The following is a 22,868-nucleotide window of genomic DNA, read 5'->3' as shown; positions in this document are numbered from 1 at the left end:
ATTCTTCATCTGTTAAGTATGACATGGTAAGTAACAGTATCTACTACATATGGCCATTTTTGATTCTTTAAATAATCTCAACCAGTCATATGACAGCTCTAATGGGGGAAGTTCATATATTCCAAAAATCTAATGTAAACTACTTCTGAATTACCCAGTTCCCTTACTGATTTGTAATTGATTGCCAGTGAGGCCAAAATCATGAATTCGATTCTTCTACAGTTCTTCTACAGTTCACGAAAAAAGAAAATCTTGTTCTAAACTGTCTACAAAAGCACAGAACTAGTACAACATGGTAGCTGGCTTATCCCAGCTCATTAGTGTTTTGGGGAGGATCTCAAAGCATGGTCAATTAGTAGCATCTCCTTCATATAAGGAAAGCCACAAAAATACCTATTCATTCAAGAGAAACTACAAAACTGAAATGCGTTTACAGTGGTATTAATATCTATACCACATGAAGAGGAGCCAAACTAGCTTGAGTTCATCTGTCAACACAAAGGACACTTCATGACACTTCATGACATAGTTGATTCTGTTGTAGAGCCACTAAAACAATTTCAGAATAGATGCTCTAATAGGATAGGGATATTAATACCATAATCATAACTTTTTGCCCCCAACGTAAGCATTTTATACAAGAGGCTGCATTAGAAGCAAATCGTCTATTAACAAATATTTTAAATGTTTCTTTATTTCAGAACTGTCTTTATGTACAGATATCATAAAAAAATGCACATATACTTGAGATTTCCAAAGAATTGGAGCTGGAAATAAAAGTTAAGGGCAATTAGGAGAACTGAAATTGTCCCCAAGAAATTCTGAGGATCACGCTTCCTTAAATGTCCTTGATAACCTCTTCGAGTTCTTCCTTTGTGAACATGTGGAAATTCTGGCCAGGTTGCACTGTGGCTAGCTGGAAAGAAAACAGAGAAGGGTTAATAGGCTGGGCTCGCTGCCCCTGCTTGCAGCCCTAGCAGCCCTTGCACAGTCAGGAGATGCTGTTGGTGAGGCAGCTGGGCACTAGGAACTTAGGGATCTGCTGTCGAAGGGATATCCTTTCCAGCAGCAGCTTCCTAAAATAGCTCTCTGACTCTCCAATAAAAATTCTTACTGACCAGACTTTCTATTTTGAGGTTAGTGCACCACGTAATAGTTAACCAGATGCCTGGCGTCATTGTCACTTCTTGAAGTTATTTCAACAAGGATCACGAAAGAAGCACCAAATTGGGGTCCGTACTCTTTTCTGTTAAAGATCCCTTTAGAGATATATTAAAAGCGCATTCACCCACTTGCAAGTCAGGCTTGTGTGTGTGACCTTGGGTTAGCTAGCCACCCTGTGCCTCAATTTCCATCAGTAAAATGGGGATAATACCCTCACAGGGTAGCTGTGAGGATTAAATGTGTCAATCCATCCTTAGAATGGTGCCTAGAACACTGCAGTAAGCACCACATAATTAACTATTATTGTTGGGTATTATTTTCTCTAAAATTGTCCATTTGGTAGCTTAACAAGAAAAAGGTTTTTTTTCTTTTTCTTTTTTTAAGAAGGACGGGCCATGAAAAGATCCCATTAACACTGATAATTAGGAAATCAGTTGTGACTGAAGATATTAGTAATAACTAGCAGTACAGATGATAATCTATTTAAGCAGAAAGAGACCAGAGTCAGAAGATGGTTAGTTTCAAATTTAACCAAACTACAAGGTTTTCCATCATCTCTGCTGACAACACAGTCTCATAATTTGGGGCAATACTGAGGAATAAGTGCCACTTCAGAAGAGCCCCAAACATATTTGTAAAGTAAATGTTAAATAATTTACTGATATCCATACAGACCATGAGTTCTACTCCAAGGAAATTAAAATACATAAATGTTACTACTGCTTTTCTTAAGGATATGAGGACAGAAAGATACAAGGTAAATAAACCAGAGAGGAGTGAGGACCTACAGAATTTCTTGTCAAGTCAGCCTGCGGCTCACAAGCTAGTCCTCCCAAATCACTACAGGTGCTAAAAACCAGAAACTGGGCAAACGGAATTAGAACAGTCCTATAGAACCAGGCTGCAAATCAATGCTAATAGGACTTAAACCAAATTCTGCTTTCAGGAAGGTACTCATCACCAGATGAATAGAAATAACCTCTTGCATTTACATAATGATACATTTATTTACATAATAAGTATGAAAGATACTTTTCTATTTATCTTTACTTTCAAAAACCTCTGTGAAGGAGGTAAAACAGATATTTTCATTCTTTGATTTGATTGATAATTAGGTTCTAAGCATCTGTGTACTAGTTATAGTTGTACGAGGCACTAGAGATCCAAAGATGAAGAAAGTCTCTCTTATTTACTCAGTGTGCTAGAGACCAAAAGCTTTTAAAGCCACGTAAGTGATGTAATAGAGCCAAGGGTAGGTAAAGGCACAAGGGAGTAATCCATGGGGAATCCAGGAAGGCATCAAGGAGAAGCAACCTTTGAGCTGTGTCTCAGAGCACTGCAAGAATGGGTCAAACTGCCCAGGAGCAGACAGCAGACTGAATATGCAGATGCATAAAAGCATGAAACCAAGATGATGTATTTGCAGAGCCGAGTAATTATGAATGCCTAGAGCAGAGGCTGCATATGGGATGAGATGAAATGGAGAGGTAGCAGGAGTTCAGAGCTCATAGAGAGACAGAATATTAAAGTGGTTAGAAGTATAGGACCCCAAATCAGACCTGGTTTCAAATTCTAGCCCCACCATTTACCAGTGCTGTTATTCTGGGCAAGGTCCTACTCTCTCAAAGCCTCAGTTTTGTCCTCTGTAAAATGGAAACAGGAATACCTATCTCATAGGGCTGTTGTGAAGATTAAAAGATAAATTGCATGTAAAATGCTTAGCAAGGCACCTAACAGGCTAAACGTATGACTTAAGTAGCCAATTATTGTAACATGAAAGGAGTTTGGAATTTATCTTGTAGACAGAGTCAGAAAAGACCTTTAAAAGAGAATGATTGAGATTAGATATGCAATTTGGAAAATCCACTTCAGCAGGAGAAATGGAATGAAAAGGAGGAGGGCAAGGCAAGAGGCAGGAAGACTAGTTAGGAAGCCTCTGAAAATACATAAGGCAGGAGAAAAATGAAGGCCTGAACAAAAAAGAAGGCCCTGGGGAGTAGGGATGAAGAGGAGGCGATGTTATGAGAGTTATTTATAAGGAGGCAAAGACACAAATCGTGAAGGCAAAGGAAAGTCAAAGTCTTCCAGGTTCTGCCGTGAGTGACAGGTACTCTGGGGGTGTCATCGACCAGGATTAGATATATGGGAAGAGGAAATGGTTTTCAGGAAAGATAATGAGTTTAGTTTTAGAATTGAGGTGGCTACTTCACAAGAGCTCAAACAATAGCTCTTAGAAATGACTAGGAAATCTGATAAACAGGAGTTAACTTAGCATGGAGCAGTCTCAGGGAAATAACAACAACAAATGGCCATGATCGAGGAATATATGAAAGGTGGGGAAGTGAAGACGACGAATATGGATCCTGCCTGGAAGAGACTTGGTAATAAAGGTTCAAAAAAAGAGTACGGACGGAAAGACAATAAACTGCAACAGGCTCCTGCATCTCAAAATCATCATGCTAAGTGAAAGACATGAGACATAAAGAGTACACGCAGTTAGGACCTATTTATAGAAAAATTTAGAACATGCAGAACAAACCCATAGTGACAAAAAGCCGATCAGTGGGAAGGAAGTGACTAGAAAAGGGCATGAAGAAACTTTGAGCAACGACAGACATGTTCTCTGTCTTTACTGTGGTGGCAGACACAGGGGTTATGCATGTCTCAAAATTCACTGAGCTGTAAAAAATACGTGCACATTACAGTGTATACACAATCATACCCCAACAAAGCTGATCTCTCATAAAAAGATACTAGTTGGAAAGAGAGGTTCACGAAGGTGGGCTTTGGTCTTTCTTTCTTTTTTGCTTTTTAGGGCCACACCTGCGGCATATGGAAGTTCCCAGGCTAGGGGTTGAATTGGAACTGCAGCTGGAGCCTATGCCACAGCCACGGCAATGCCAGATCCGAGCTACGGTGTGGGACTCACACCACAGCTCACAGCAATGTCGGATCCTCCTTCACCCACTGAGCAAGGCCAGAGATCGAACCCGAATTCTCATGAATACTAGTTAAGTTCATTACTGCTGAGCCACAAAGGGAACTCCTCATTTTTCTTTTCCTTTCGGCCACATCCTCAGCATGTGGAAGTTCCTGGGCCAGGGACTGAACCCATGCTGCAGCTGCGACCCTCACCATAGCTGCAGCAATGCCAGATCCTTAACCCACTGCATCACACAGGAACTTTTTGTTTGTTTTTCTAAAGAAAGATCCAACTTAGAAAATCTCCCGTTTTGTGGGCAAGGCAGCTGTAGAGGAGAGGCTGGTGATCCAAGGGACAAATGATGGAGCAGGGACCTCGAAGACACTGAGGAGGCTGGGCTCAAGCGCAGCAGCTCCCCAGTGCCTGACCTTCTTAGAATGACCATCAGAATTGCCCAAGGAGATTTCAAAAATACGGATTCCTGATGGACAGCCAGATTTGGAAACCACGAGATGGAGTCTGGACAAGCAGAAACGCCCCCTTTTAAAAGCGAAGAAAACTCTAGTCAGGGCTTAATGCAGTCAGTGACAGAGCATGGGTGAGACACACTGGATGCTCTCTTCAAAGCAACACTGTAGCTGCACTGAAACTGAATGAGCTACAAAATACTTGCAGTTTTAGTTGAATCAAGCAGGCCTTAGAACTTTCACTGTGAAATTAAAAGAGCTACATGGGAATTACTCTGAGACAGGCTTCGTGGAAAGGCCAAGACTCTGTCTCATTCAGCACCACAGAAAAGCACCCAAGGAACTGACAAGATCCCTCCTAAGGGTCAAGCTGGGGTATCACTGCCTTGGCTGTGCCTCATCGTCTCAGAGAGTGGCACGAAGGGGTAGCATTTTCAAATCTTTGCTAAGAAGATGAAGAAATAACATACTGATAAGTTTCTCCATTTCCATTCCAACCTCCCCTTCTCTCCATTACTGCTCAAGAAGCAAGCCAACTGCCCCCACACCCCCAACTCTTCTTAGATCTTGCCACCTTTAGGCCAGCCCCTTGTCTGGCATCCAATTTTGCCGTTTTCATTGCAGCCTATGGAACCTGGCTCTACTGGTGAGAGATTGACCAACAATACGCTCTAGTACCTCTCCATTCTTCTGCCCATAATCAGCCAGTCCTCTGCCAGAGAATAATCCAAATAAACATTTTCTCTATCTCTTTTCTTTCTTTCTTTTTTTTTTTTTAAGGCTGCACCTGCAGCATATGGGAGTTCTCAGGCCAGGGGTTGAATTGGAGCTGTAGCTGCCAGCCTATGCCACAGCCACGGCAACGTAGGATCTGAGCCACATCTCTGACCTACGTAGCACCTTGTGGCAAGACGTGATCCTTAACCCACGGGAGCGAGGCCAGGGATCAAACCTGCATCCTCAAGGACACTATGTCGGGTTCCTAACCCACTGAGCCACAATGCAAACTCCCAAATAACATTTCTCAATCTATGTTGAATAGAGCTAAAAAATATCCCATTAAGTGCTGAATGGTTTAATCACTGACTTGTGATTACAGGCTCAGTTGGCCTTTAAAATTTTTTTAATTAAAATATAATTTACATACACACTATGCCTTCAAGAGTAACAATGATTCTGACTTTTTACAACTTGTTTTGTGACTCCAGCCTCAGCTAGCATTTTAATGTGGCCTAGCAACCCTTTCATTTATCCTATCTTCCCTTTTCCCTATCCATGACTTTTCCAAATATTTCCCAATCTTCTTAATTTCTTTGCTGCATTCATCCACCTCAGCAGAGGATCTAACAATCACCTCCGAACCTACCTTTACTCATTACTACCTCCTTTTATCCCATCTACTCTTAGCATCCTACATAAGGGCCTTCAGGATCTAGTCTATCTTTCCAGTGTCAGCTCTTATTATCTCCTGACCCTACACACATCTTACGCCCCAACACTCAGACAAAACTCTCAAAGTTCCCTTTCATGCACAGTGTTACTCTAGAACTGCTGTCTCCTCTTCCTGGAATACCATTCTCCAAACACCACCTGATCCAGTATGTTTTCCTAGTGCCCCAGTATAAATAATATGTTCCGGTGTCAATCCATCCTTACCACTCTCAAGGAAGTATCAACCCGTGTTATTATCTGAACGTCCTCTATACTACACACCCTACTACTTAAATGGGAACTGGATTTTCTGTGTCTGTTCTGAATCTCTGATGAAACTCTACTTTTCTAAACCAACTCCTTCATTTGTACCATCCTTCTACCTTCTAGAACTTTTCCATCACTATCTGGCTTCTGCTTTTAATTCTTTTAACATTTTTCCATCCACTAGTTTCTTCTCAGACTGTAAAAGTATTTTTCAAGTCTTTCCCCATCTTCAAAAAGACAAAAATCCTTGTCTTTAATGCTGATGCTGCTGACACTAATTACGTCCTGAGAAAGCAGCATACTCTTGTTTTTGTCCACTTCACATTCCCTTTTATTCTTTAGCTCATCAAATTCTAGTTTCTGCCTTCACCACTTTACCAAAGTTGCTTATTCAAAGGAAAACAACTTCTTAAGAGCTGAGCATACAAAAATGTGATCATCTTGATCTATTTAATCTACAGCAGAGAGAGCTATGATATCTGAATAAAACACGAAGAAAACAGAAAAATACCTCTATGTTAGTTGCATTCAGTTTCTCCTCCATTACTTGCTTGAGGATTATGAGTGAAGATTTGATGGCTTCTTTCAGTGTCATAGACTTGAAACAAAGACGGTAAGAAGAACAACCATTAATTGTACATAATCCCTCTTCAAAGATTCCCCCTTTATCTCCCTGAAGAAATGATTTAGCAAATATTAATTAAATCAAACATCTCAATAAGTACAGTGCATTACAAGTATCTCCAGAATTCAAGTAAATGGTAAATAAGTAGAGTACATTTATTGAGAGAAAAAAAGTCTTATTTTGAACCACAACAAAACCGTCAACTTTAATATGAAGAAGGGGAAAGGGTTACACTTCTCTAAGTTATCTTCTTTTAATTTAGAAGCAAGATAACACTGGTGATATCCTGTGAATAATAATTCCAAAATGATCTAGAAGGCAGCCAGCCCAATGGTTTAAAAAAATCCGCTTTTTTCTTACCTGGTTTTGTATCTAACTTCCTCAATATGTAAAAGCAATACATACTGTGAGGGGCTAATGTAAGCAAGCATCCTGAGTGAACCATTTGAATGGTAAGTAGGGCAGCCTTCAGCCACTACAATGACTTACCCCCAACCAAGTCTTCCCATCCCACAAAGATCAAAAGTGCCAAATGCCCTCTTGGTTCACGGGCCAGACTAGGAAATATAAACTGCTACATAAAGCTGTGAAGATAGCGGATAAACAAAGTGTGGTACATCTATGCCATGTGTACCACTCATCAATGAAAAGAAACTCTTTTGTTTTTTCAGGGTCGAACTCGCGGCATATGGAGATTCCCAGGCTAGGGGTCCAGTCAGAGCTCAGCTGCCAGCCTACGCCACAGTCACAGCAACGCAGGATCCAAGCTGGATCCTGCAACCTACACCACAGCTCACGGCAACACCAGATCCTCAACCCACTGAGCGAGACCAGGGCTCAAACCCGCAACCTCATGGTTCCTAGTCAGGTTCATTTCTGCTGCGCCACAACGGGAACTCCAAAAAGAAACTGTTGATATGTGCAATAATGTGAGTGGATCTCAAAAACAGTATGTTGAACAAAAAAAGGCAGACACAAAAATACAAACCCTATGATGCTATTTAGAAAAAGAACAGACAAAACTACTCTATAGTGGCAAATGTGGCTGAGAAGGTGGGAGAGATTGACTGGAGAGGAGGCAAGCATTTGGCGGGGGGCGGTGGTGGGGAGGTGTGGAGGCAGGGGGCAGGCAGTGACCAAAGTAATCTTTATTTTGTTTTAGGTGGTGGTTACAAGGCTGCATCCATCATCAGCACACAGAGATAATAATAAAACGATAATAAAAGTTGCGAGAATGCTTAATTACCTTGTGGTAGACTTCTTGCAAGGAGCTCTGGGCACCCTCTGAAGCAGAGCCGATTGCTCGAGCATCACACTGTACAAACGTTCCAGATGGATCCATATGAAACCTGCAAAACCACCAAAAAAGGATTAAAATGCTTAAGAATGGTGGCATTTTACGTAACAAATGTCTCACTAAAAAATATAAATCCTGGGCCCCAACCAGGAAATACCGAGGTAAAGATCCTAAAGACAGTCCATGGCTGGAGAAGCCAGATCTTGTAAGAAATGTTGAAGAAAATGAATAATAACTTCCTCAGGAATTTTGAAGTATATATAAATATACTTTACAGAGAGAGCATATATAAATTTGGCACTTATCTATGTCTATCCAAATGCTATTTGAGGACAGGGATCAATCAATATCCAAAGCAAAGCTCTAAAACACATCTCAACCACAGTAACAAAGTTACTTTTAATTTCTTTCTAAAATTAGCATGGTTCCAATAGGAGACTTCTTCATAAAATCCCCCAATCTGTCTTTGTAAAAAGAGCATAAAATCACCGAACTTTCTAGATTTAGAATCCCTTCATTTTTACAACTCTACAATAATCTACCCAGTTGATTTAAACAACCAGTCCCATCCCAAGTGAAAATAATTCTCCCAAAAAGAAAGCAGGAAAAAAATAGTATAATGGTACTTACAGCTGGGGTCCTTTTTCATCAACTCCTCCAAATAACAGTGCTACTCCGAAGGGACGAGACTAGAATCAAAAAGCAGGGGGTATGTGATAAAGGGCTATGAAGTAGAGCGGTGAGAAGGGCTGGAAAAGATATGTCCTGGGGACAAGCGTCTTAAGTTCCACAGAACAGCAAGAAATCAAGACACACGCATCACACTCACCATGGCACCTGGATCTGCATCCTCTTCTCCAAACTGGAGAGCCAGATTTGACACAGCCTGAGTCACACTCTCTACTGTCATTGTCTCATTGTAGGTGAACCAATGGTTCTACAAGAAGAGCAAAGCATGGTCTACCTTTAATAAGGACATCAAGCCCCCATCTCACTACACACATCCCTGTGGAGTGTGGTTAAAACCTGAAGGCTCAAGCTCTGTGTGTTTTCCATAACACTAAACTCAGATGCTTGGGACTGCCTAAGAGAAAGAGAAATTGTTCTGGAAATAAATTTATACCAAAAGGACTCAAAGCAATGATGGACTAGAGGACTGCTCCCCTGAAAAACAGCCTTAACATCTCAAAGCACCAAGTTTTGTCTTTTCACAAAGTAAAAGTTAACAGCTAAGTGCCACTTTCCCTCGAAAACCCTATCTTATTAGTCTGTGTTTAAATTAAATAACTTATTCTTACATAAGTATCAACAGCAAACTTGCAAATAAGTACAAAAAAATTTCCCAATCAGATTTTTTTTCTTACTACTCTATAGGCAGCAGGAGCTCAGTTTAAAAAAAAAAAAAAAAAAAAATCAGTATTTCAAACCAGTATTTATCACCTAGTACATATCATTACTCACCATAGGAGAACCATTACTTGCAAGCCTACCAGCAAAGGCAGTGTCAGGTGGGGGGAGAATTCCTTTAGCTATTTCTACCTCCTGCTATGGTGCTCCCACAAAAAGTCAATTAGGGAACAGAATGCAATGCTTCCTTTATTATAAGGCACATCAAAAAGAAGCAAAGATTGCCAGCACTACTTACTAGGGCTTCCTTAAAGCTACAATACTTGGATGGCTAGACTCCAAGAACTCAGAAAGTTCTAACTAGGGATTCTACCCCAAATCACTCCCAAGAGCTACATCGGATATTAACATAGATACCTATAGTCCAGCTCAGGCAGTTATATCATCATCACTAAACAAGGAACACGAGCATCCTGGTAGAAGGGAGATATGATGCTAATTTTACCTGTGTCTCCACTCTGGCTTTATCAATTAAAGTCTTAGCATCAGCAATTAGCCCACTCATGGCACAACCTGCAATGTAAAAGCAACAGTGACCCAGTAGCCAAATTGTTGTACAACACTTTCATCCACTCAGGAAACACTGAAATTCTAGAGTGAAACCATGACAGCTATTCAGCAATCACACAGCAATATACTCAAGAGAGGAGATGGGAAATTATCTGCACTGAACATAAGTATAATTATATCACACACAAAAAAATCCATAATGACACAGAAGTCCAGCTACCCAGCTATTAAGAGACAGAGAAGAACAGCTAATCAAACATGAATTTCCGCATGTTAATCCTCAAGCATTCCTTCAGCACTCTTTATAGACCATGATACACCTTCAAACTAAGCAAACATGGACACCCCAACAGGACAAATCAGGGAAAAAAATAACCATCTCACTATGCGCTACAGTGGAAGACCCTAGAATAAAATCAAGTTTTTTTCACCTCCTGACCAAACACAAACTAGTTCTTTTAGAGATGGTTCAAGATGCCAAGATTACGGCTGTTAGATTATGACTCAAATCTAAAACTGCAGCCTAGGTCTCACTCTCACGTTTCAGACCTATAAAGTCAAATGACTCCCTTAATATGCACACATGGATATACCACATACTCAACTCATTTCCCTTCTGGACTCCCATCTTCTTCCCTGGCCATGATAACACACTGAATCTCAAATTCTATCAATCAAGATCTGATTAGCCTGTCCGGCATTAGTCCTTACCTCTCCATTTTCTGGCCACTGCCTTTGTTAAAGCCCTCATCATCTCTTTATTTGGACTATTAAAAAATCTCTTACCTGGTCTTCCTGCCTCCAGTCTTAGCCCCCTGCACTCTACCTTCAGCACTACTATTAGAATGGTTTCTCTAAATCCTCATCTGATCACATGACCTCAACGCCACTACCATGGCCACAGGCAACACTAATTATTCCCTTCGTTGCGCCCCTACTGACCATACACTATACGTTCTTCCTTAATACCTACATCAATTAATCGCACTGACTTATTTCCATGTCTACCTCTGTAATTAAACTGTATGCTCCTGGAAAACAAGGGCTCTTTCGCATTCTTCTGTGTCCCAGGTATCTAGCACAAAGTCTGGCACACAGGAGGTTCTCAGTTTGTTGAATGAAGTGACACTGACCTACCTCCAAAAGATACATGACTTGAGATAAAGCAGACACAATGTTCTAATCTTAAAATACTAAATCTCAGTTTCTAGATCTATGATAGAGAAAATGTCATGCTCCCTGAATCACCACTGCATTTGGTTCTGATGCCTTCAAGCAATTAATTATTTTACCAATGTTTCATTATCTAGATGACTAGATAGGTTAAGAAAAAAATGTGGACATAAAATGTCATGCTATGAAAAAGCAGAACTACTCATCGTGCTACAATGATGCCAGAAGCTAAGGCAGGGGAATTTAACAGAGACCCAAAACAAGGAAGAAAGGAAAGGTAGGGAGATAAAGAATACAACCCGAGAAATCTGAAAACAAAGGAGGAGTACTGATCTGGTCAAAGTCTACTGTCTGTACACTCTCTGAACCGCAGTCACTTTGAAGAGCCTTAATTTCTCTTTTCTTAGGGGACACCCTTAGTTTCCCACGCAATCCTCTGCTCCAGGTGGCCCCCTAATGTCATGCGGCAATGAAGACTACCCATCCTAGGGACCTGGCCTTCAACCTTTACATATTTCAATAACCACCATATTTGCCAAGTCTAAATTCGAGGGAGAAAGGAACTTCTGTGAGGGAGTCCTAAAACTGCTTCCCACTCCTGTGTTATGTACAGTGGCCAACTACCCGGAAACGGAAAACGATGGCTGACAAGGAAATAGCATGTGATGAACCGCCCACCCCTGGAACACCAAAGACTAATTCACCCAGGCCAGTTCCTACAGGACAGCTTTCCCCTACTCCTTACCTATGTGAGCATCAATCTCTACAATCTTCTCAATGCTGCTGGGCTCCATGAGCGGAGAGGTAATTCTCTTCTCCACAGCTAGGCACACACCCTCTGATGTCTGGATCCCAATGGCTGTAGAACCAAGCTAAAGAGAAACAGCTTATGGTTATCATGTAGAGGGCAAAGAACAGACTCACATACCCACCAGGACTCTCTGTTTCTTCACATGACAGAAGCCTCAATCTGCCATATCTAGTACACAGAGAGAATACAGAGCACCCTAATAAATGATGTACTCTGCCTGTCAAAGGCAAGAGCACCGATTTACAGAATTTTGTGCTTATAAAGGGGAAGTTCAGTGAGGTCTTGAAAACATTAGGAAAATGATCATCTCTGATGCCAATTTTTTGGAGTGGGGCAGATTCTAAAGTTTAAAACATAGTGGACACGAAAGTAATAAAACTCTAATGCTTTTTTCTGGACCTGGTATCTTTTTACCTCTGCTACCTTGATCTATCCCAAAAGGTGATATCACTCAAATCTAGGTGACCTCTAGAAAAGTAATTTACTGAAAGAAAGAACGAAACAAAGAACTGCCATATGCCGCAGGTTCGGCCAGGAAGGAAGTGAGGGAGAAAAGAAGAAAAGAAAAGAAGAACAAATACCAACAGCAAAAAATATTAACTTAATCTTTCAGGGGCACTAGCCACCTATAATAGAGCTTGGTTTCGTCTCTTCATCTCCATGCCGCCACCCTAGTCACCCAACCCTCTATGTCAGTTTCCTTACCTGAGACATAATGGGGACAACAAGAATAATAATACCCACACATCCAGAAGGTTAAAAACACTAACACATAAAATGCTTAAAATGGTAACTAGCACATAATAAACCAGCAACAATTGCTAGCTATTTTTATTACACACCAAGATTAGTTTAACAACCTTCTGCTTATAGTCTCCCTATCTTCAGTCTCTCTTCCCATGTATCTTTCATGCTATAGCCTGACTGATGTAATAAAATGCTCTTTTCATTATACTTCTCCTTCTCTGAAGAATATCTCCCTACATAGCCTGTAACATAAAATCCAAGTAAGCTTCCAGAGTCCTTAAAACCTAATCCTGGGAGTTCCCGTCATGGCGCAGTGGTTAACGAATCCGACTAGGAACCATGAGGTTGCGGGTTCGGTCCCTGCCCTTGCTCAGTGGGTTAACGATCCGGCATTGCCGTGAGCTGTGGTGTAGGTTGCAGATGCGGCTCGGATCCCACGTTGCTGTGGCTCTGGCATAGGCCGGTGGCTATAGTGGCTATGGCTCCGATTCGACCCCTAGCCTGGGAACCTCCATATGCCGCAGGGGCGGCCCAAGAAATAGCAAAAAGACACACACACAAAAAAACCTAATCCTACTTTTCTCTTTCAACTTCATTATTTATTATTCTTCAACAAAACCCCTCAGGTATGAGCTTCAGTTGTGGCTCAAGCAGTACAAACCTGACTGGTATGCATGAAGATGTGGGTTCGATCCCTGGCCTCGCTCAGTGGGTTAAGGATCTGGTGTTGCCGTGAGCTGTGGTGTAGGCTGCAGACTCAGCTCAGATCTGGAGTTGCTATGGCTGTGGTATAGGCCAGCGGCTACAGCTCCAATTTGACCCCTAGCCTGGGAACCTCCATATGCTGCAGGTGGGGCCCTAAAAAGACAAAAAACAAAAAACCCCAAAAAACAAAAAACCCTCAGCTATTGCCAAACCCATTTTCTTATCTCATCTTATCCCCTCTCCTTGCACCTATGCCTATCCAAATCTCACCCATCATCCTAAAGCCTTCCATGACTTTATGTGCTCTCTCCCCTAAATAATCATTACATTTAGTTAGTTCCACAAAGCAATGACTATGGGTGTGAGCATCAGACACCTAGAAGCTGTTACTGTAAAGCACTGCAAAGAATTTCAGGAATCACTGTGCATAACATGCTTAATATGTCTGCAGCTGAATGATCATGTCTTATATGTATTATTTTTCAAATGTGTAAGGTTGTGTCTTTATTTGGAAGTGTTATTAAATGTATAAACCTGCTTTTTACTGTATGTTTTCTTCATCAATGGTACATGCATAACTACAGGAAGTGTGTCAAAGAATTTTATGTGGAAAATAAGTGCTCTTACTCCTGAATACATGCCTTAGCTCTACTCCTTCCCCAAGCCTGACAATAGAAGATTAAAGGCCTTAAGCCAGAGTAGGATAAATCCACTACAACAAAGAGAATGGGCAAGGACAAGGCAACGAGATTTTAAAGAAAGAGGATGGGTTAGTGATAATTTACTTAGCCGACCTGAGAAACCCAAGTCCTAAGCCATAGTATAGAAAGTCAAGAAACAACCTGATTTACATCAGAGGATCCCCAACAAAGGGAATGGTGGCAACAAGGACCTCTGCAAACAGAAATGGAATAGCTAAACTGGAGAGGGTTAGTTCAATGTTTACTTAAGAAACAGATTTCCAGGAGTTACCATTGTGGCTCAGTGGTTAATGAATCCGACTAGGAACCATGAGGTTGTGGGTTTGATCCCTGGCCTCGCTCAGTGGGTTAAGGATCCGGCATTGCCATGAGCTGTGGTGTAGGTCACCGATGTCACAGATCTGGCGCTGCTGTGGCTCTGGCGTACGCTGGTGGCTACAGCTCCAATTAGATCCCTAGCCTGGGAACCTCCATATGCCAAGGGTGCGGTCCTAGAAAAGACAAAAAAAAAAGAAAAGAAACGGATTTCCAGATCCCTCACCTCATGCTATGGAGCTAGATGGTGCCCCCACTACCATTCCAGCAGAAGAACTTGGAGAGAGCATGACAGAGGTCTTGAGATTGGGAGATGGCGAGCACAGTCAAAGGCAAGAGTGCTACAGTGCAAATAGGGAATTATGTAAAAACTGACATGCTTAATATTAAGAACCCCAGCAGCCTTCTTGCCCTACTCAGCTCTCAGATGTGAGCAGCCTGCAAGCATGAAATGAGATGAGGTAGTTTTCTCCAGAGCAAAGTTTTCAAACTTCCTGACTGAAATCTACATTAAGAAACATATATTATGACCCCAATACACAAACACATACAAATAGATAAATCTAATAGCTACATTATATCAGTAAATACCACAGTACTGATCCACAGTTTGTTAAACGGGCGAATGAGAAGCCACAGACACGGAGGGCCAACTATAGATTACAGGACAATTTTAGACTGCTTAGAGGGTTGGTGCCCTTAACCTCTGCCCTTAACAAGGGTCAACTGTAAAATTTAAAGTCAGAAACCACTGCCAGAGCATTTAATTTGGCACTTAGTTGTCCTCTAATTGTTTTAGGTACAGTATATTGATCTTGAATCTCCAACTAAATAGAGCAGGGAATAGAATTCATACCTCCTTTTTTATTTTATTTAGCAGAATTTTCTCAACCAGGGGCCACTTTACCCCCAGGGGACACTGACAAAGTGGAGACATTTTTGGCTGTCACAACTGGAGAAATGAGTGTTACCGGCATCTAATGGGTAGAGGCCAGGGATGCTGCTAAACATCCTACAATGTACAAGATTGTCCTTCGCAATGAAGAATTACCGGGTCCAAAATGTCAAGTCTCTATAATTGTTCTGTGGAGGAAGGGAAAAAATTCTCAACCTGTTCAATTTAGCCTCCAATTTAAATAGCTTTCTAAGCTTCCACTCCAAAAAAGGGCCAATGTTTTTGAGAAAAGCTATTTTATAAAATATATCAAAATCAAGATAATTTTCTCTTGTACATTACATTTATCTCCAGGTATTTCAAAATTACAATTCTGCCTAGACTGGGTTGGGACTGGGGAGAGGGAGAAGAGAAGAAAGGGAACATTTGAACTGACTACATACTATTTATTTTTATTTTTATTTTCTTGCTTTTTAGGACCGCACTTGCAGCATATGGAAATTCCCAGGATAGGGGTGGAATTGGAGCTGCAGCTGCAGGTCTACACCACAGCAATGCTGGAGCCAAGCCACATCTGCGACCTACACCACAGCTCACAACAACGCTGGACCCTCAATCCACTGAGTGAGGCCAGGGATTGAACCTGCATCCTCATGGATACTAGTCCAGTTTGTAACCCACTGAGCCATGACAGGAACACCTATGTACTATTTAGTTAATATAACTCACCAGCATAGTAACCAATGTCCGGATGCTTAGTATAATAATTTTGACACTGTCACAGATTTCCATTCCTTCCCCCAAGAAACCCACTCTAAAAGGCACTTTGCCCACACCTCAGCTGACTATATGTCACCCTTGAGATCCAAACGACACCTCTAAGTGGTAATTTCTACTTGTCAGCCATTTTTAGTCATTTCTCCAGATCCTTTCATCCTACTAAATCCATATAGTTATCAAATTGCCTTCACATTGGCTACTCCTAAGTTGCCAAGACAACAACAAGGTTGCTTCAATGCCCAAGAGTCTGAATTTTCACACAGGTTAAGCACTACTCCTAGCTACCTCAAACTAGGGCTACAGATCAAATACCATCTTATTATCTCCAGGCAATCTGGAAATTACTAGCACTAAGGGACTTAAGGAGAACCAGAAAAAAAAAAAAACCAAAAAAAAAAAAAAAAAAAAAAAAACCAAACCCAGAATCACTCTTGGTTTATACACCTGGAGAGAACAATTATCTTAGCTGAGGCTCAAAATAAATGCTACAGCTTGGAGGTGTGATAGTCTAGAACTTCATAGGAACATACGGTTTAAATATAGGGCACACATGATCAGAAATAGGAAACAGGCCCTTTTTGTAGCTAGCTCATCATTTTCTGCCCACTTTCTATCACAAGGCTTTCACCTTCACTTCTGTGTCTTCAACTAAGAACAGTCTTTGCTCTTTTCCAGATTGTCAGACAACCATTTCCCCCAATACACTCTTTTTAGAAGAGGTAATTTAGAGGGAAACACAACAGCTCTCCTCAAACATGTGAGGAATTATCTTATGGAAGAGATTTAAACATCCTGTATGATTCAAGAGCAAAACTGGGGCCAAATGAAGAAAACTTCAGGAAGCTAAACTTTTCATTCAATACAAGGATACATTTCTAAACCATTCTGAACTATTCTGAAAGAGAATGAGCTATCTAGTGAGAAAATATTCTGTCACTAAAACTATAGAAACAGAGGCTGTTTGGGGAGGTAAGGGTGACTGAAACAGAAAGGGTGGACTAGATCAGTGAGTCTAGTCAGTGATTCTAGTGATTACAAAAATACTGATGCCTGGATCTTGTTATCCTAGACAAACTAATTTATATCTAAATTAGAATTTAGATTATCTATAATCCAACAAATGGGAGATCCCACATAATTAACTCTAAGTATAGATAACTTTTTTTTTTTTTTTTTGTCTTTTTAGGGCCGCACCTGCGGCATATGGAGGTTCCCAGGCTAGGGGTCTAATGGGCGCTGTTGCCGCCGCCCTACGCCAGAGCCCAGCTGCGTCTGCAACCTACACCACAGCTCACAGCAGTGCTGGATCCTTAACCCACTGAGCAAGGCCAGAGATCCAACCCACAACCTCATGTTTCCTAGTCGGATTGTTCCCGCTGGCCACAATGGCAACTCCGATAACTTACTTTCTAACCAATTTTTTTCTTGCCGCATCCACAGCATATGGAAGTTTCTGGGCCAGGGAGCGAACCCAAGCCTCAGCAGTCAGATCTGCCACAGAGACAACACTAGATCCCCAACTCCCAAAACTAATTTTCCAAACACTGATTTGAACTATTTGATTTTGGTGTTAGATTACAGGACATCTCTTATTCAGTCCCCCAAATGTCTAGTACAAATTCACAACTTTACCAACAAAAATACAGGTGATCAGGTAAATGATTTGTTCATTATGGCAAAATACCTCCCATGTGCTAACTCTGGAATTCTATACCCCTCTCTTTAGAGCCAAAAAAGATTATAAACACAAACGTGTCCTTCCTACCCCCCTTAAGGAAAAGCTACTTACATAACTATGAAGCAGTTATTTGTTTAAAAAGTTTTAAAATAGTTGTTAGGAATGGGATTGAAATTGTTATAAGAATGGTTAATTGTGGCTGCTTAAAGGGAGATAAAAAACATTTTCTAAAGGAATAGCTAAAACACATTTATTCCAAATGTTCTGCCAGCAAAGCATTAAGTTGCAATGAAATTCCAAAAATGATCCCACTTGATACTATACCTTGATAGCCTCAATGGCATATTCCACTTGAAATAATCTTCCTTCAGGAGAAAAAGTGTTCACACCCCTATAATTAAAAAAAAAAAAAAAAAAAGTAGTAAAATAGAAATAATAAGTGTAGAAAAACTAAACTCAGGTTCCTTGACATCTAGCTCAGATGGCTACAAGATATAGCACACGGTCACTATTCTCTTTTGCTCACAACAATCGGTAGCTATTTTTTGGTACATCGACAACTTTTCAAGAGAATGGGACCTATATATAGAATATTTCTGCCCCACTCCTAGAATACCTTCAAACTGATCAAGTGAGAGAAGATGACTTTCTGCCTCAATCCTGACTCAATTTGGAATTTCTCTGGTAAATTCATGCCCCCAAACTATCTGGCAATTCCTAAGAAAAATGCATAGTTCTCCTCATGCTTCTCCCGTTATGTGAATTTGATGTTAATACAATACTTTTTAGTAAAAGCCAGTCACAGGGACATTTCTCTATTGATTTGTATGAATTAATATTGTTATCTAAACAACAGGCTGAGACCTATTAAGTTAGATCTACAGCCGAACCCAGTTAATTCACCCAATACATTACACCAATTATGTGCCAGACTGCTTTTCTCCCTTGAACACTTCCCAACCTTTCCTTGTTCTAGTCTGTTAGAAACCCTTTTGGAGAAGGGGCATCATGGTCTTAGCTATAAAAAGCTTTCAGCACACAATGGACACTTTAAGACTATTTGAACGAATGAATGAAAACAGTCATGTTCCTTGGTTTATGGAGTCTGGAGTTTATAACATGCAACATGATATAGAGCAGTGTTTTCAAATTTGTTTTATCAAAAACTCTTTTCTTCAAAAGATATATATATATAAACAGATAAAAGTTTATATAAAACAGATAAAAGTTGGCATTTACTGCATATCTACCTTATGCCTGGCACTAAACCTTTAAATGACTTAACTCACCTACTCCTATGACTAAGACACTATTTCACAGCTGAGGAAGTTGAAACACAGAGAAGCTGAGTAATTTACTCAGCATCACTCAGTATATAAGAGGCAGAGCTGGAACGAGAATTTAGGCAATCTGACGACAGAGACCAAGCTTTCAACTCTCAGGACTCAAAGGAAAATCTCACCATTCCGGCTTCCCATTTTCCCCAGAGGCACTATCTCTAAGGTCACTTAAAAGAAAACGTAGGACTTTAAGGAACAGTTTTTAAAAATCACAGAGAGGTAAGTCAGTGCAGAAGACAAGATTAAAGCCCTGGTTCTGCCATTTTTTACTTTTATTTCTCTCAAATGAAAAAAAAAAAAATCTATCCTGCTTCTGTCACCATACAATTAGTACTGAATTGCAGAGACTATGAAAGTACTTTGTAAAGTGCAAAGTACCATGTGAGTATGAATCCAATATTTTCACCCTACTTCAGGAACTTCATCCTGCTGAGGTATTACTATGTCCTCTGCTCTTGGCCCTCTTTCCAAACCTGCCCCAGGTTATTTCATTTATGCCAAGCACCACCTAGGTCCACATCTCTTATTACTAGTTTGCCCTCTTTCCTGATTAATCTAAATGCTTCCTGAGCATTTCCACTTGGATATCTGGGAGCACCAAATACTCAACATTTTCCAATCCGAAATTTCTTAAATCCAGTCATTGTTGCAAAATCAGCTCCGTCTCCTGCCATTCCTACTTCGTTTTCACTTTAAACACCTCCCATCTCCCAGTTCCCTAAGCTAGAAAGTTCTGAATAATGTGACTCACTCCTCCCCTTCTCCTATATTAACCATGTGCCAAGTCACATCAACTCAAATCAGTCCCTCCCCCATAGTTACGCAACCTTCCCTTCAATGCCCTTATTACCTGTCACCTAACTATTGTAATAGCCTTCTAACTGGTACTGACTCTCTTTGCTCTAATCCAGTCAATTAATCTCTATAAAACACAATTATGACTATATAACTTCTTAAAACACTAATTAATGGTGCACAGATGCCTAAAGAATAAGACCCAAGCTCCTCAACCTCATGTCAAAAGCCATGCAACATCTAGCACCATCCTCATTTCCCCATATTGCCCCCCTATTCCCATATGTGTACATGTGCCAGCAGACTAGAATTTTCTCAAACATGAATGGTGCCTTTCCACTGCCCATCCTCTGTTCATCCTATATCTCTGTCTCAAAACCACAGACCCTCCCTGTCCTTATTTATTAAAATCTTATCTTTTTTTTTAGGGCTGCACCCGCGGCATAGGGAGGTTCCCAGGCTAGGGGTCTGATCAGAGTTGTAGCCACCAGCCTACGCCACAGCCACAGCAATGCCAGATCTGAGCTTTGTTTGCAACCTACACCACAGCTCACGGCAACCCTGGACCCATAACCCACTAAGTGAGGCCACGGATCAAACCCGAAACCTCATGGTTCCTACTCGGATTCAGTTCCGCTGGCCATGATGGGAATTCCTTAAAATCTTACTCTTAAGATTCAATTTAAGGGGGACTTCCCGTTGTGGCGCAGTGGTTAACGAATCTGACAAGGAACCATGAGGTTGCGGGTTCGATCCCTGCCCTTGCTCAGTGGGTTAAGGATCTGGCGTTGCCGTGAGCTGTGGTGTAGGCTGCAGACGTGGCTCGGATCCCGAGTTGCTGTGGCTCTGGCGTAGGCCGGTGGCTACAGCTCCAATTTGACCCCTAGCCTGGGAACCTCCATATGCTTCAGGAGCGGCCCAAAAAATGGCAAAAAGACAAAAAAAAAAAAAAAAAAAAAAAAAAAAAAAGACTCAATTTAAGCATCAGCAACTTTTGAAGTTTTCCGTAATCCCAATATTGAATACAATCTCTGATCAAAATTCCCAAAGTGTTGATTTGAGTTTCTCTAATGACATGAATACATTTCTAACTTATACTACAGTTACTTTGGCAGAGAGCCCTATAAAAGAGTCTCCCATGTGAGCACAAGGATCGTGATTTTGTTCTCTGCCGTATGTACGACCAGCAACTAGAACAATGCCTTGTACATGGCAAGCATTCAAGTACATTAACTATGTGAATAAAAAAGTACTGTATTTTAGACATTCTTGGGAAGATACAAATAAGGATAACACAAAACAGTTAATGAAGATATTAAGTAAATGATTACAAAAATCTTAATAAAGGCTTGCTGATAAGGACAACGATTTCCATCATACATGGCTTAATTCAAAATTGTATCACCCAAAGATGATTCTCTTCAATGCTCTGGAAGCTAAATACTGACTTAAAAAGTCATTTTATAAGACAGTAGGAAAACATCAGTTTTACTTCACATATATCTTCTATGAGTCAGTAAAAAGATTTTTGAAAAGTGGTAGTTTTAAGTGATAACCACCACTCCCACCCCCCAACCCTGACATATGGAAGTTATCACGCCAGGGATCAAACCCACACCACAGCAGTAGCCAGGGCCACAGTATTAACAACGCTGGGTCCTTAACTCGCTGAGCCACCAGGGAACTCCATGATAAAACTTTTGATAGATTCAATACATACTTGAAAAGAAATGCAGCTTCTCAAGCCATGTAGTATAAAGAAAACATCTGCTTTTCCTGGCTTTAAAATTCAAAAAAGCTTAATAGCTACCTGAAACTTAACTGACCAAAACAGAAACTGAAAGTTAAAAAGTCTACAGCATAAGTATGTACAAGTTAATATTACTTAACATTTCTAAGCTCTGAAAGGCTTTTTTTAAATAAATACAACAATCTCATAGTTTTGCTTTCAAAAACTGATTTGGTCTCAACATACACTTAAAGTAACTCGCTACACTGTTCAAACAGTCAGCAAAGCCTAGGGCTAGTTGAATCAGCACGGTGACAAAACTCTTAAGAATCATTCTAAATACCAGTTCCCATAAAATGAGAATCCTGACATCACATCTGGGCAAAGTTGAGACTGTCTTCGCGCTTTTGCAGAAACTACACAACACAGCACGCCCTTCTACACCTCGATCAAAGGAATGGCTGCTCTATTCCCACTACCAAGAAACAGGAAACGAGGTGGTCCTCCTAGAAGGAAAAAGAAGCTGAAACTAACAAACCCATTAAGTGATCTCTAATTGTTTTTCTTCCAGGCAGCACATTTACATTTTAAAAAGGCAGTCCCGCTCAGCACGAAAATATGGACGGAAGTAGGGTGACTCCTGGCCTTCCCCGGGTTAAAGGTCGGAGTCACGGCCCCTCAAGCCTTCTTTCCCCAAGAACAAAGCGGAGTTTCTCGCTTCCGTGCCGACTCAGGACCCAGCAGTGACTCAGCGGTAGGACATGCGCGGCCCAAAACCGCAAGTTTAGCCTCGAGAATCACAGCGAGAGGGTGGGGAGGCCAAGAGATCCTCAGGCCCCACCAGACTTGGGTTCCTGGGGAGCCCCCATGACACGGCAGAACCCAAGCCCAGACCCGGCCCTGGGCCCGCCCACCCGTAACCCCGATCCGACGTCCCACAGCCACACAGACCTGTCGTACTCAGACCGGGTAAGAAACATGGTAACGGCAGGACAAAGCGACAGCGGCTACGCAGGGATTCTAAGGGCCAACACGAGTCCACCGGCACCCAGATCACCCACACCGCCACACCACTGAGGTCCCGCTCCCAACTGCGCGTGCGCCGGCG

General features: G+C 41.2%; 1 protein-coding gene across 4 annotated transcripts; it reads right to left on the bottom strand.

Moving 5' to 3' along the window:
* Positions 1-676: 676 nt before the first annotated feature.
* On the bottom strand, positions 677-22,853 carry PSMA5 (proteasome 20S subunit alpha 5). Of its 4 annotated transcripts, none has more exons than XM_085020931.1 (9): positions 21,630-22,853; positions 18,221-20,491; positions 12,010-12,136; positions 10,027-10,094; positions 9,004-9,111; positions 8,805-8,863; positions 8,124-8,226; positions 6,764-6,850; positions 677-916 (listed from the first exon to the last, which is right to left on the bottom strand). In XM_085020931.1, the coding sequence occupies exons 3-9, from the start codon at positions 12,056-12,058 to the stop codon at positions 839-841; spliced, it is 552 nt and encodes a 183-aa protein (XP_084877057.1). In that variant the 5' UTR covers positions 12,059-12,136; positions 18,221-20,491; positions 21,630-22,853; the 3' UTR covers positions 677-838.
* Between the last annotated feature and the right edge of the window lie 15 nt (positions 22,854-22,868).

This window comes from Sus scrofa, chromosome 4 (genome assembly GCF_054392235.1).
Source record: "Sus scrofa isolate SSC_HxYL_T2T_F1_AM1 chromosome 4, Sscrofa_HxYL_maternal_Yorkshire_Landrace_v2.0, whole genome shotgun sequence".
NCBI classification, from domain to species: domain Eukaryota; kingdom Metazoa; phylum Chordata; class Mammalia; order Artiodactyla; family Suidae; genus Sus; species Sus scrofa.
The sequence above is the reverse complement of the archived record's forward strand: the minus strand, read 5'-3'. Positions and strand labels throughout refer to the sequence as shown.